Genomic DNA, 14,836 nt, shown 5'->3' with positions numbered 1-14,836 from the left:
GTCACCCTGTGCAGAACTCATTGATTGTTTTTCATGTTTTTTATATATTAAATTTGTACAGTTGAAAAAATATTCCATGAGTTGCTGTGGGTCAGTTTATAATCTGCTCAGATGCTTCAATTTAATCCGCACTTGTCTGTTTTGTGGCCATTTATTTTTCAATGTCTTTAAGTGATGCAGTCGGATAGCTAGCTAACTGAAGGTAGTAGGAAGATGACATTCACAATTTAAATCCTTCCTACAGAGCACTGATTGAGGAAGGGTGGGTTTCATTGGAGACATGGGTCGTGATTCAGGTCTATCATTCTCCCACCATTATAAATGAACTGTGTACGGCTGAAAATGTGTTAAAGTGTAAATGGTGGTGTGAAAATGTTGAAAATAACACTGAAATATTATTTTGATTTCCTAGATAATTGTGAAGTTTACAGTTGCTGCATGTTGTTCCAAAGTCATGTGAACTCTGATTGACCTGTATAACAAAATATTTTGTAATTACCTGTTGATACAAAACATATACTTACTGCCAAAATAGTATGCTGTCATCATATGAGTACGTTAGACTAAACTTAACATAAGTATCTCGACAAACACCTTCAAGTCATCTTATTTCCTCTTTTTATTGTTTGTTCAGTATCAAATAATCTAAATCAGTCTGTCAGTGATTTTAATGTGTTCATTTCACAGCATCGCATAACTGCTGAGCAGAACTGCAAGACATCATTCAAATTCACCCTCTGAGTGTTGTGTTCATTCTCAAAGGGCAATTTCTCTTCCCTTTCTACACAAATAACTCTCATTTTAGAGTCTAAAATATCTCCTACTCAAAGTTTCAGAGCAGTGTTAATACTTGAAGAACATACTGTAGTCTCTGAAAACCATAACCCTATAAAAAGTTAGAATCCTAAAATTGATTTCACCTAAACAGCCTCAACACAATATCAACCCACAATTCTATTTGTGAAAATTGACCTGACCTTGATAAAGCTTTTTGTCTGTAGGTCTGCAGCTGGTCCTCATAAGCATAGTAAAATGAGTATGTTGTCCTCTAAATCACAGGTTGCATGTTTATTTGATTGCCTCAAATAAACTCTCAACCTCTCACCTGCTCAGAGAGAAGCAGATTGAGAAATATCGTCAGCTGGTGTCAAATTTGTTGTGATTAAGTCAAACAAGACTTTGCATGGCTCTGCAGTGCATCTGTAGAGAAAAATCAATCACAGCCTCCACTCTCTGACACTAATTTGATTTAGTTCAATTTGAAAAAAACAGGGCTGACTCTGTCCTGGGCCCTGGGACCAGCTGGCAACTCATTTTACCCCAACTATTCATTCTATGATCTGCTATTTCCATCTGAGCAAAACGGTGTGATACAGGAAGAAAGTGGTTGGAACTGTTTTTATCTTACATGGCTTTTCTGAATCTGACTGTCTCATAGGACATACTGGTAAGTGGTAAATCACTTTTCCTTTTTCATAAGAACTTCAGATTAAACCCACTTCAATCTATCATATGCCACTGATATTGATATTCTCGCGTTTCTAAACGACTTAACAATGCATGTAACAATCACATCAGCTATTTTCAACCAACTAATAGGATGCTACATTGGACAGAAAATGCTGTAAATCGTAACTCTGCCTCAAAATCTCTCTCAAAATTGGAATTATCTAAATTAGAGCTTTGTCCCTGATAATTATCTTTATCTCAGCTTTCAGATAACATGTGGGAACCCAGGGTTTTTTCATCAATCTAAACCTTCACATCATATCATCCACAATATAGAAATGCAATATCTATTCTTTCCCTATCAAGCACAGGGGATATTAGTTTCACTCGGAACAGAATCAATGAAACAAACTGTCATTGGCAAAAACGTTGTCATTTAAACAAAGAGAACCTTCAACAGAAGTGTGATGGCAGCATTAAACAATATGACTTAAAACAGGAATCATTTAAACATTCTTTACGTTACAGGTCAAATTTACCTGCATCGTTTAAATACCTGCACCGCAATATATAAAAGTACAGACACACAGAATCTGTGCGATGCATTTGAAAGCACTGGACAACTGAATGTTGTCTACTTAGTGGGCGTGATCGCTTTTCCTCCCATCCCCATTTTTAACACTAATGCATTATGAATGGACCATTGCTTGCCAATATTGAAATAATGCACACTAGATGCAGTACAAATTCAATGTTTGCACCTTATTTTGTTGCTTATTTTATCTGCTATCTTAATATGATCGCTCCAGATCATCAGAGCGTGTCTGACAGGTCTCATTTTCTCCCCATTTGTTTGTCTGAAAAATGCGTTTTTAGTGTCTTGGGAAGATATATTGCTTGCAAAAAACGGGTCCAATATTTACTCATGGGCAAAAAAAAATGGTTATAATCTGTGCTCATTGCTACTGGAATTAGGAGACCTGCGACCCACCACAAGTAGAAGCGGCAGGTCAGTGGTGAAGCCTTACCTGAGGAAATGACTCTCAATAGTTTCTGACAGTTTCAGCTCAAATAGAAAAAGAAAATAGAAAAGGGTTTAAATAGGCTTCATAAAAAAAGTACAGCTTTATAACATTGTCAGATTCACGATGGACACTTGGAAAACAGGATTCAAAATCGCAGCTGTCCACAGCTCTCCATGTATGTGTCCATTTGAAAGTGTGGTAGGCCTTAACTCCACACCCCATGTTTTTTTTTTGTTTGTTTGTTTTTTTGAACTTGCAGTCTTCTGACACTGACTCAATGACTATAAACAGTTCATCGGACTTCACGCAGTTCCCTCTGGAGACACAAAAGGCATTACACAACTTTTTTTCATATTAGCAGTAATACACTGTAATACCTGGATATACACTTTAATGTGTAAAATCAGTGGGGTAAAAAGAGAGCATGGCCAGATAGTGCAGTCAGAAAGTTTGAAGACAATTTCAGATGTGATAAACAGCAGTAGCAACTGTAGCCTTTTTTGTGCATAATCCCCCAGTTTAGGGACAGCGCACAATTGGACAATTTTACATGTAACTCATATAAACATATAATCTTTAAATTTGAAGAATTGCTTTCTGGGCATGACTATCTAAATTACTTATGTTTACTCATTAAAAAATTAACTGCAGGGGTTTTAATAGGTGTATTTTGGAATTTTTTAACAGTTTCCCCCTGTTTCCATGCTAAGCTAGGCTAACTTGATGCTGATGCTGCTATTGACATAAAGACACAGACACAGCAAAACCTTTAGAAATCCAGAATGTCACAACAAGCACAAACAAACATGCCCAGTCAGAATTTGACTTGCTTTGCTGTTTCACTGACATAAAACATAGGATTAGGGGCGCCATGATAGCTCACCTGGTAGAGCACACGCCCCAAGCACTAAAGTTCTGTCCTTACCGCAGCGGCTTGGGTTTGATTCCAACCCGAGCGCGTTGCTGCGTGCCTTTCCCACTCTCTTCCCCCTTTCCTGTCTCTCTCCAGCTGCACTATCACATAAAAATAAAACAAAACAAAGCAAAAAAAATAAATAAATAAAAAAAATAAACAAAACAAACGAAACAAAACACCCATATCATTAGAAACCTGGGAAATGTAGGACAGCTTTATGGAGGGCAGATGAGGCATGTTGGGTACAACAAAAGAGACAAATCACCAAGTGAGTACTGCACTCAACATCTGACATCAGCTGACAATGTAACAGCATGTGAGGCAGACTGTTCCCTTAATGATGCAGACTAATTACCAGTTGAACAGTTTCTGTTATTTAAAAAGGTTTTGTATTGGACAATAGAGTGGACAGTAATCTATATTTTGTGGAAGAGAGAGTGGTTTCATTCATTTACTCCCCTCGCTTTCATTGTAATCACACCTCTCACTCCCTCCTCTTTCATATGAAGGCCATCCATAAAAGTCATTTGATACACTCTGGTGATAATGTCCCTCTTGCCATTACAGAGATGGAGCAGGAGATATGTGCACATGCGCACAGGTGTCTTTGTGAAATATGGGGAACTAGTACCCAGGGACCTTGTTAAAGGCCTCATATATCTCTGTACACTGTCTACCCAGAGGGCTCAGGGAGAACAGCTGCTATTGATAAGCTTCATAAAAATGCTCAGACACCTGCTAGGCATATGTTCACACAGTACGGAGGCTTTGTGCTAGATTAGAATGTTTCTCTCTGTGGAAATTTCTGTTTTGGTATATTCCCATGTGCCCTCTGGGAAACTGGACCACAGTGTGCTGACACCTCAAGTTTACTTTGAGCTGCAGACTTTTCAAAGCTTATCCCTGTACACACAGATGCTCACACACAAAATACACACAATGAATAAGGCTTAAGGTCTAAATCCCCACTTGCAATCCTTAAAGGCTGCAATGTTTATCACATACAATAAACACCAGGCTGAGTATTCCCTCCAAGGGGCTAAGATTGAAATTTTGACCCCATGATTGTACTCCAGAATAGGTTATACAAAGGTGTAGGTTTGGCTTAATTCTTAATAAAACTCATAACCTACATTTACATCAATATACTCTAGCATGTAATGCAGTGTGATTAAATGAGTTCTCATGCTTTCCAACAATTGAACCTGATGTCCTTTCAATCTCATCATATTTTGGGAGACAAATAAAGGCCCCTTTGGAGCTTTTGACCACTAATAGTGCAATGGAGAAATGGTTTTATGAGTGGGTCTCAGGTTGTTCCTGATATTTGTTTAATGCTACTCCAATTAATTCCAAGAGAGGCAGGGAAGACAGAAAGACTTTCAGCACGCAAACATGAATCTTCTCAATCTCAATGCAGGTTGAAAATATTCAGAAAATCAGCTTTGCAAATGTTTCATGACAAAGGAACTTTGTTGTAGTGCTGCTGGAGCAAAGAATGAAGCTTCTTCAAATTCATGTACATTTTCTTCAGTGCTTGAAGATCCAGTCATCACTAAAGCATGTCATGCAAGATAACCAATAAAACCAAATGGGATGGTCAAAGTTGTCCTACTGACATTTCAGGAAATATGTTAAAAGTTAGAATAGGCAAACTGTGAAAACCTCTGCCTGAGAGCTACAAAGAGAACCACACAAGAGAAAGAGCTATCTGCTGGCCAAACCACGACGTGGACCGAGCACATCTGAGAATGGCCCACACGAGAAACAGCACTGCCTCCACCCCCCCATATCATATAATACTTTGTCAGTTAAAAAACATAAAAAGGGTAAAACACTATTTTCACAGTAAAATGCAGGGTGTAGGATGACCACTCATGCCTATGTTTCTTTGATTTGTTCCATATTTACACAAGGTTTTATTATCTGAATGTTTTCACCGGGTGCCTTCACTTCCACTGAACTCACTTGCTCTGCTAAATGAATTGCAGCAATTACTCATGTTGACAGACTTCCTTTCAAAAACCAGAGGAAGCCATATATACATGCTTCTTAAAATACAACAAGAGCAGGTGCTGCTCAGTGAGAAAAACAAACAAACAAACAGAACAGAAAAAACAGGGCTTAAGATGCGTCCTATGCAAATGAGCCCTCCTTAATTTGCTTGCAAATTGCAAATGATTTTCTACGGATGACTGACTTATCGGGCTCAGACACGGCGGGGTGTGCTGTTCTGTGTCTTCACCTTGGCACCGCAATCACAGAAAACACACACTCCCATGCTGTACACTTGCACCCTCTACTCCACACAGCAGCCATTACAGGAGTGGGGGGAAGAGTGAGAAGAGTGAGTGGGGGGGTGCAAAGGGGCGACTGCAAAACAAACCCTCCCTGATATAATTAGTTTTCTCTGCTGCACCTAATTAACCTTTGTCTGTGTGGCATTTACGCATCTCATTCACAAGCCAAGCGCTCTTTCATTAGCGGCACGTTGTGTTTTTAATGTGTTTTACAAGTCATGGTGAGGTAGCACTTTGTAATCTCTTAACTGCTTCTTTGGTGCTGTTTGACTGAAAGGGGCTGAAAGAGACCAGACGAAAGGTCTGCAGTAATGTGGTGTCATGCATATTTAAGGGTAAAGTGTGGAAGGTTGATACATACACTTGAATGTCCAGCATGATCCTCTTGTCCTCCTCGACGTGGATTCCCCAGATACAGTCCTGGCCTTTATCGTAGGCTTCAGGCCAGTTAGGAGACAGCACCACTCCAACTGAATCTGTGATCTCGCCACTACACACAGCTAGAACATACACACACCCAAACATGGATATTAAGGTCTACTCTACATGTATATGGAAATTTGTAACATGCATTTTCCTCTTCATCTCCCACCCCCACTCAAACAGTTTAGGTCACCAAAAGATTTTTGAAAATGCTTTGTAAAGTCCAGATTTTTCTGAATGTCAGCTTTTGTTTATCTGTGTGTGTACATCACCTGAATTTGCACTTACCCATTGTGGCTTTGTGTAATGAGCGTGCACTTGAAACAACAATGGTGGATTACCAGTGTGTTTACATTTGGATAGCACTGCCAGGCCACGTGCCATAAAGGTGTTGAATAAGCAACAGTGAAAAAATAGGTGCCAAATAATTATAAATGAATAATTTTTTACTCGTGTTTGTTTTTCAGATACTACTGCCAAAGCAAAATAAGCTCACCACGCATGTCAGAATCTTCTTCTCATCATTAATGTAGACTTTATCACCACCTACAGGCCTGGCATGCTTCTTTGAGCATTTGCAATCATTATCACAAGTAGCCACATAAGGATTTTGCCTAAACAAGTCAAAGTCTGGAGTCTAAAACTGCCAATTTCTGATGGAAATTGATGGAGTCTGATGGAGGAATAAGAAAACTCGAGTTTTGATACCTATGTCAATATACAACTTGTATATTGCCCTGTAGCTTAACCTACCTTAGTGTTTGTGTTTTCCTTTTTCTCATATTTGTCTCTGCTTGTGTCTATTGTAGCTTTTATCTGTCTTTGCTATGTCTAGTTTTGCGAGGCTGTTCTGTAATTTCTTGTAATGTCTGTCCTTGCTTGTATTTGTTGTTGTGTTGTTTTTTTCTGTGTTGAACTGCAGTTTGCTCTGCTTTTGTTGATGCCCATGCTGTGTTCAACTTATATTTGTCTTTGTTCTGCTTTTACTGTAATTTACATGCTTTACATAATGATTATTGTTTTATTATCATTATTATTATTATTATTACAGAAAAGCCAATATTGGTTTTGAATTAGACTATACAGTATATACACCAATCAGCCACAACATAAAACCACTGGCAGGTAAAGTGTATGTAATGACATAAATTGTCCCATTAAAATGCAATGCTCACATTCATGTGGATGCTTCTTTGACATGTACCAACAACCTAAACACGGCTGCTGGCCAAGTACACCTCCTCATGGCAAGAGCTGCTCATTTATTTGTTGTGGTACTGAATGGTATCAAAACCAAAAAGCATGTCTGAGTGAACTATAGTATAGACTTGTACTAAAAGTGTGAATAGTTTATGTGACAATGACCCATCTATGCTTTTTTACTATACAGGTGCTGGTCATAAAATTAGAATATCATGGAAAAGTTGATTTATTTCAGTAATTCCATTCAAAAAGTGAAAGTTGTATATTATATTATATTCATTCATTACACACAGACTGATATATTTCAAATGTTTAGTTTAATTTTGATGATTTTAACTAATGAAAATCCAAATTTCAGTATCTCAGAAAACTAGAATATCACTTAAGACTGATACAAAAAAAGGATTTCTAAAAATGTTGTCCAACTGAAGTATAAACATGAAAAGTATGAGCATGTACAGCACTCAATACTTAGTTGGGGCTCCTTTTGCCTGAATTACTGCAGCAATGCGGCGTGGCATGGAGTCGATCAGGCTGTGGCACTGCTCAGGTGTTATGAGAGCCCAGGTTGCTTTGATGGTGGCCTTCAGCTCTTCTGCGTTGTTGAGTCTGGCATCTCGCATCTTCCTCTTCACAATACCCCATAGATTTTCTATGGGGTTAAGGTCAGGGGAGTTTGCTGGCCAATCAAGAACAGGGATACCATGGTCCTTAAACCAGGTACTGGTAGCTTTGGCACTGTGAGCAGGTGCCAAGTCCTGTTGAAAAATGAAATCTGCATCTCCATAAAGTTGGTCAGCAGCAGGAAGCATGAAGTGCTCCAAAACTTCCTGATAGACAGCTGCATTGACCTTGGACCTAAGGAAACACAGTGGACCAACACCAGCAGATGACATGGCACCCCAAACCATCACTGACTGTGGAAACTTGACACTCGACCTCAGGCAACGTGGATTCTGTGCCTCTCCTCTCTCCTCTCTTGCCCTCCTTGTGCAAGGTGTCAATGATCGTCTTTTGGACAACTGTCAGGTCAGCAGTCTTCCCCATGATTGTGTAGCTTACAGAACTAGACTGAGAGACCATTTAAAGGCCTTTGCAGGTGTTTGGAGTTAATTAGCTGATTAGAGTGTGGCACCAGATATCTTCAATATTGACCTTTTCCACAATATTCTAATTTTCTGAGATACTCAATTGGGGGTTTTCATTAGTTGTCAGGTATAATCATCAATATTAAAAGAAGTACATACTTGAAATATGTCAGTCTGTATGAAATGAATGTATACATTATACAAGTTTCACTTTTTGAATGGAATTACTGAAAAAAATCAACTTTGGCATGATATTCTAATTTTATGACCAGCACCTGTATATTGGTTGTTGCCACTGTGTTTCAAGCCAGTAATGTGTTTCATCTTCATTGGCTAAAACCTACAGCATGAGTTATTCTCAGGATCTGTCTGATCTAATTGAATCATACTGTATACCTTCTGTTTACAGATCTTAACACCCAAGTTGCGCCCAACAACAGTACTAACAGCCATGAGTCCTGCTGAAATGTCCCTGAGCGAGATGCTGTCTAGGCTTACTCTTTTTAAGCAAATTGTGCTAGCTAAATAAAACCTAAAATAAAACAAGTACATAATGTACAATTAAAAACAGGATGTAATTAAATGTAGGTGGTTCACTTCTTATCAGCAATACACAGACATACAGACCTCTGCAGGCAGGCTCGGTCTCGTTCCACTGGGGATTGTTGGGGTCCATGCATTCAATGGTGACAGATCCCTGTTCCAGAGTATAGCCGGGGTCACAGGCAAACTCCACCACAGCTCCCACTGCCCAAGTGCTGTCACTACTCGTCAGGTTACCGTACTTCACGAAGGGTTCGTAGCAGTGACCTGCTGCAAAGGCTGTGATAAAAAAGACTTTTTCAATGGTAGAAAAGACTCAGCTTTTACCAAAAAGCAAGTGAGAAGCTATGCTGGCCACATGAGTTAGCATCTTCATAAATTAGAGCTAAGAGACTGTGAATTTTGTAAGGTCCTTAATAAATTAAATCAAGAATTTGCCTTATAATTTATTTCATTTCATGTTTTTCTTGAAATGATATTATATTTTGAAACAATTGGCTATTTATCACATTAATGTCAAGCTGTGTTACAGCCAAATATTTACTTTTAATATTTTACTCTTACTTTACTCTTTTTCTACTTAAATATTTCACTCAATATAACAGCAGTCTAGACTAAAAGAAATGATTGATACAAAATATACAGACATTAAATGTGAACATATGATAATGATGTTGTCAACCGGTGTATTTTTTTCTGGCTTCGAATCCAACTTTGAATGAACTGCAGGCTAGTATGTGCAAAACTAAATTTAATCCCATCTGCCGCAGCTCTACATTGTATTGAGTAGTAATTAACAAATGTTAACATGCAAATACGCCAAACTAAACATATCAAATGCAAACATTGTAACTGTGAGCATGTTAGTGTAGCAGGACGAATGGAGTGCCCTGCTCTGTCCTTTCTGCCCTCTCTCACTCTTGCTCGCTATTTCTCTCTCTCTCACAGCTGGCACCTTAATTAGTAGGCGGCGCTATGAGAGCAGTATACATATACGCACTGGCACACACCTGTTACGTATCTGACTACAAGCCGGTGCAGTGCCGTGGCTCGGTCGAGGTGAGGTGGCAGCATGGGACACTTGGTCTGCTCTTGGGGCACTTGCTTTAATAGAGGGGGTCTGGCATTGTTGACGGTAAGCACGTTTCCCTCTTTGCTCATCCGATCACCAGCACACACCGCTTATTCGTCGGTGTTGTGTGTTTGCAGTATGCAGCGTTATTTGACGGGGGCTGGTGGTGTTGCTCGCCCTCCGCTCCTCCCCACTTCAACTCATTAGCCGGCTCAGAGCCTCGGTGTGCGGCCTTGCTAAAGCCAGCCACCACTCCCGCAGAGCTGCTGTTTTGTTTTACTCGTGTTCGTGTCTCTGTCGTATTTCACTGTTTCAGTCCCGGTTTCCGCTGCGCTGGCAGGAGGCCGGGTTTTACTCTTTTGGCCACAGCCTGGTTCTGTTACGTGTACATTGTCTGTACTTGTTGTGTTTATTTTATATTCTTTTTTTTGATTATGTACATTTGGTTTTTTGTTTATTTTATTTCATTTATATATATATTGTCTATTGCTGGTTCTCTAATTGGTTTTGTGTTTGTGTTGAACAGGAGCTGTGGGCCTCTGGTGCATAGCAGCCTGATCCCCTGGTGGTGGTGGTATCCCTTTGCAGTGAAGTGCACTTTGGGTGTCCTTATTCTTTTCTCATGTGGTGTTTAGAGTAGAGTTCCTTCCCCGCTGGCTGCCCTGGTAAGCCCGAGTTCTAGTTCCTTTTCATGTATATGGTTTAAGCTTATTTGTTTTGTTTTTCTCCAGCAATAGACAAGTATGCAGCCCATGTGCACCTGTTTTTTTTTTGTTTTTGTTTTTTGAGAAAGTATGACCCATTAACTGCCATTTTAAGTGCTTAAAATAAAAATTTGTTAATTGTGGAATCACGTCTCTTGCACTCATTGTGTCACAAACATGTGTGACCTTAAGTGTTTGACTCCTTGTATTAAAACTATTTCCTGGGGCGAGATACCCCAGGTGGTGTTGTCTGCACCCTATTCAGAAAATCTACTGCCTTGCCACATTAGCATGCTGATGTTAGCATGTAGCTGTCCCTTAGGCTGCATCAATGCAAAAACAAGAAAACCTTGTGCAAGTATTCCCACATTATATGGTTAACCTCAATGCTAGCGTTATAGTCGCACTCATTTATTAAATAGCCCATAGTTTAGTATAGTTCCCTTCCCTGTGGTAGAGGAACATGATCCTGAATTGTGTCCTGAGCACAATTTATTCATGGAACATTGCAATGAATATAACCTTAAAGATGAATTCATGGGTTCCGGAATCTTGCAAACTGTTCTTAATGGACATACTTTTGAAGATACAGTGGCAGTTATACATGGGTGAATGAATGCTCATGGATAAGGTTAGCTGTTCACCACAGTGGGAATGGTTAGTCAGGATAAAGGAGGGACCATGAAATCTGTTAGAAACCATCTGAACAGCATTATGACCTGTTAATGGCTATAATGAGGTCTGATGCTCCCTTTGGACTTAATCCCATTTGTGGCTGTGAAGTGGAGGCCTAAACAGATTACAGTGATTGTTTTTCTAAGTGGTCTTCAAGGAACAGAGACAAGCTGCTTATTTGATGGTGAGTGCTAAGACAAATGTGAGGACAAAAGATAAGAGAAGCGAAGTGATATCTAACCCTTTTCATTCAATGAACCCATGTACCTTGAAACAGTGTAGTTTGAAACGTACTGCAAAGTACATTATATGGATTCTCATGTATCTGGTTACACTGATAGAAGCTGCAAGTTAATATTGCGTGACTGAAAGACTGTCCTTGATTCTTTTACACCCAAGCACCAGAGGGGCAAAGAGTATGAAGTAGCTTTACTGGTGGAATGCACTAGGAGCCTCCATTAAATGCCTACTAAAGCAACATATATAAAATGTGGAAAAAATAAAGAGAGGTATCTTTCACATGTTTATGGATGCTTTTACATGCACCCAGACGTGTTTATTGCAAAAACTACAAATAAGTCAGTCATGAAGGTGAACTTCTTCTTTGGAATACCTGGAGAGGATTTTAGAAATGGGGCTTTTGTTGTGACAAAATGTGTTTTTTTCCTCTCCTGTATCAGATTCAGTAAAGGAGACATTAAGGTTTAAAGGGGGCTATGTTTCATGGCACTCTTGCTCTCACTCTATTGCACTCAGCCATGGTGGTTCCACCTTTCCCCTCAGCTTCACCTAGGTTTCCTCCGCTTGGACTAAATTAGGTTTTTCAGGCATGGCAGTGGCCTGGCTCCAGGGATGCAAATATCCGACTGGAATATCTCAAAAACCATTGGATGGATTACAATGAAATTTCCTACAGACATCTGTGATGGCTGTACCTAGTGCTGCCACACAACTGATTTAAATGATGGTATCTTCTGCACACACTGAAGTTTCTTTATTGTTTACACTCATTCATTTGTTTGTTGACCTTTTGACCTCATGCACATTACATGATATTGTACATAAGCAAACAGACAGAAGTTGATACATAGCTTTTGTTTCATACAATTTACTCCTGTTTACTTAGTATAGTTGGCAGTATATTAGTTTCTATTTGTAGTGTGGACCTGACTTCAGTGAAATTACCATTAAGTGTTTCTTATTTCTAATTCTGGACTTACCAGTGTGGAGGGTGCTGACCCAGGTCAAAAAGTGATGTATTTTCATGTATTAGAAATATAATTTATGTATAGAAAAGTCATTACAAGAGCACTTGTTGTGCTTAATTTATAGTATGTTTGACATATACTTTAAAAAAAAAAAAAAAAAGTAACTTAACTAAACCGTTTTAGTGCCTAAAAGTAACCAAATTGTGACTGAAAACTGAAGGGAAAAAAAGAGAGAAAATATTCAAATCAGCCAAGTCTAAAAGTAAACAGTCAACACTGGCTTTTCGTTGGCCTCATTAGTGAGCTTACATATTTTTCATTTTTAGAATGAATGCTTTCTGATGGGGTTTAACGCCATGTTTTCTCCAGGTTCTTATCATCTGTGACACAGAAAGTGTTTCAAGCCATGCATGACCCTTGCACAATGAGCACCATGCCATCATTTGCTGTACTTTGACTATAGCTCTGTGCTTACCTTGGTACCTGATGGCAATGCCAGTGGATGTGCCAGTAGTGTCTGTAGTCAGCTCAATGAAGAGATTCCTGGACATGCTGAGTAGACCTTCATTGGGTAGATACTCCACCTCATATGAATCATAGAGGGTAGCTGCATCTATGCTGTTACCATTTTTAATGAGCAGCCTAGAAGAAAGGGAACAAATAGTAATTTAGCAATTTTGTTCCTGGGGATGAAATAAATTCCTGAGCTACTTTGGATATATATAAACTGAATACTTTATATTAAATCTGCACAAATACATATTTTTGTATTACCAGTTGACCAAAATACCATGTATAATGTGAAAGGAATTGCTCATAGTGATAAACCCATAGAGAATGATCTGCAACTCTACTCTGCTTTTTTAGCTCCTGGTTTTGTATTTTCTGCAAACTCTGCTCATAATAACCTTGTTCCCATTAGCAGCAGGTAGCTGTACATGGCCTGTCAAGCACCAGACAACAAGTCAGTGTCTTGTTGGTGAGCGCAGTGGAACATTTAGCAGCTTGGTCTCCACCAAGGGGAGTGAATATTGGACTTGTATTTATAAGTTGAACTTAAACAACTCCAGATGAATGCTAATGTTCCTTCATGTCTGCTGACTGTGTAAATAGACAACAGGCTAACATGATGACTTTACTATGTCAGATGCTGTGCTGCCTCCAAGTATTGGAAAAAAAATCAAAGAATGCAGAGCTACATCATGTTGCCCAAACTGTATTGAAGAACAGCCAAGTTACATTTAAATGAAATACAATATTAAGACTGACACAATCAATTCAGCTAATTTAAGAGGAGCTATATATGTCTGTTTATGTTCGGTTTCACTTCTTCATGAAGGACTGCTAATGTATGTTGTTTAAGTGGTAACCTATGTACCCCCCGCTGTTTGTATGTTTTATAGAATGCCTTAAAGGGGACCAAAATACAGTGGGCACGGAAATTCAGACCCCCTTAAATTTTTCACTCTTTGTTATATTGCAGCCATTTGCTAAAATCATTTAAGTTCATTTTTTCCTCATTAATGTACAGACAGCACCCCATATTGACAGAAAAAACACAGAACTGTTGACATTTTTGCAGATTATTAAAAAAGAAAAACTGAAATATCACATGGTCATAAGTAGTCAGACTCTTTGCTGTGACACTCATATATTTAACTCAGGAACTGTCCATTTCTTCTGATCATCCTTGAGATGGCTCTTCTTCATTGGAGTCCAGCTGTGTTTGATTATACTGATTTGACTTGATTAGGAAAGCACACACCTGTCCATATAAGACCTTACAGCTCACAGTGCATGTCAGAGCAAAATGAGAATCATGAGGTCAAAGGAACTGCCTGAAGAGCTCAGAGACAGAATTGTGGCAAGGCACAGATCTGGCCAAGGTTACAAAAAAAATTCTGCTGCACTTAGGGTTCCTAAGAGCCCAGTGGCCTCCATAATCCTTAAATGGAAGACGTTTGGGATGACCAGAACCCTTCCTAGAGCTGGCCGTCCAGCCAAACTGAGCAATTGGGGGAGAAGAGCCTTGGTGAGAGAGGTAAAGAAGAACCCAAAGATCACTGTGGCTGAGTTCCAGAGATGCAGTCAGGAGATGAGAGAAAGTTTTAGGAAGTCAACCATCACTGCAGCCCTCCACCAGTCGGGGCTTTATGGCAGAGTGGCCCGACGGAAGCCTCTCCTCAGTACAAGACACATGAAAGCCTGCATGGAGTTTGCTAAAAAAAAA

General features: G+C 39.3%; 1 protein-coding gene across 2 annotated transcripts in view; it reads right to left on the bottom strand.

The window, feature by feature from the left end:
• Nucleotides 1-14,836, bottom strand: part of sez6b (seizure related 6 homolog b) — a 286,279-nt gene that overhangs the window by 26,247 nt on the left and 245,196 nt on the right. For both annotated transcript variants that reach the window (XR_011602460.1, XM_070970052.1), the window contains exons 7-9: nucleotides 13,082-13,248; nucleotides 9,032-9,226; nucleotides 6,052-6,190 (exon numbers count right to left, since the gene is read on the bottom strand). Coding sequence is in view for 1 of the 2 variants with exons in the window: in XM_070970052.1 (XP_070826153.1) it covers nucleotides 6,052-6,190; nucleotides 9,032-9,226; nucleotides 13,082-13,248 (501 nt within the window). In the remaining variant the exon portion in view is untranslated. The remainder of the gene's footprint in view (nucleotides 1-6,051; nucleotides 6,191-9,031; nucleotides 9,227-13,081; nucleotides 13,249-14,836) is intronic.

This window comes from Chaetodon trifascialis, chromosome 9 (assembly GCF_039877785.1).
Source record: "Chaetodon trifascialis isolate fChaTrf1 chromosome 9, fChaTrf1.hap1, whole genome shotgun sequence".
Taxonomy (NCBI): domain Eukaryota; kingdom Metazoa; phylum Chordata; class Actinopteri; order Chaetodontiformes; family Chaetodontidae; genus Chaetodon; species Chaetodon trifascialis.
This window is presented reverse-complemented; position numbering and strand designations above follow the sequence as displayed.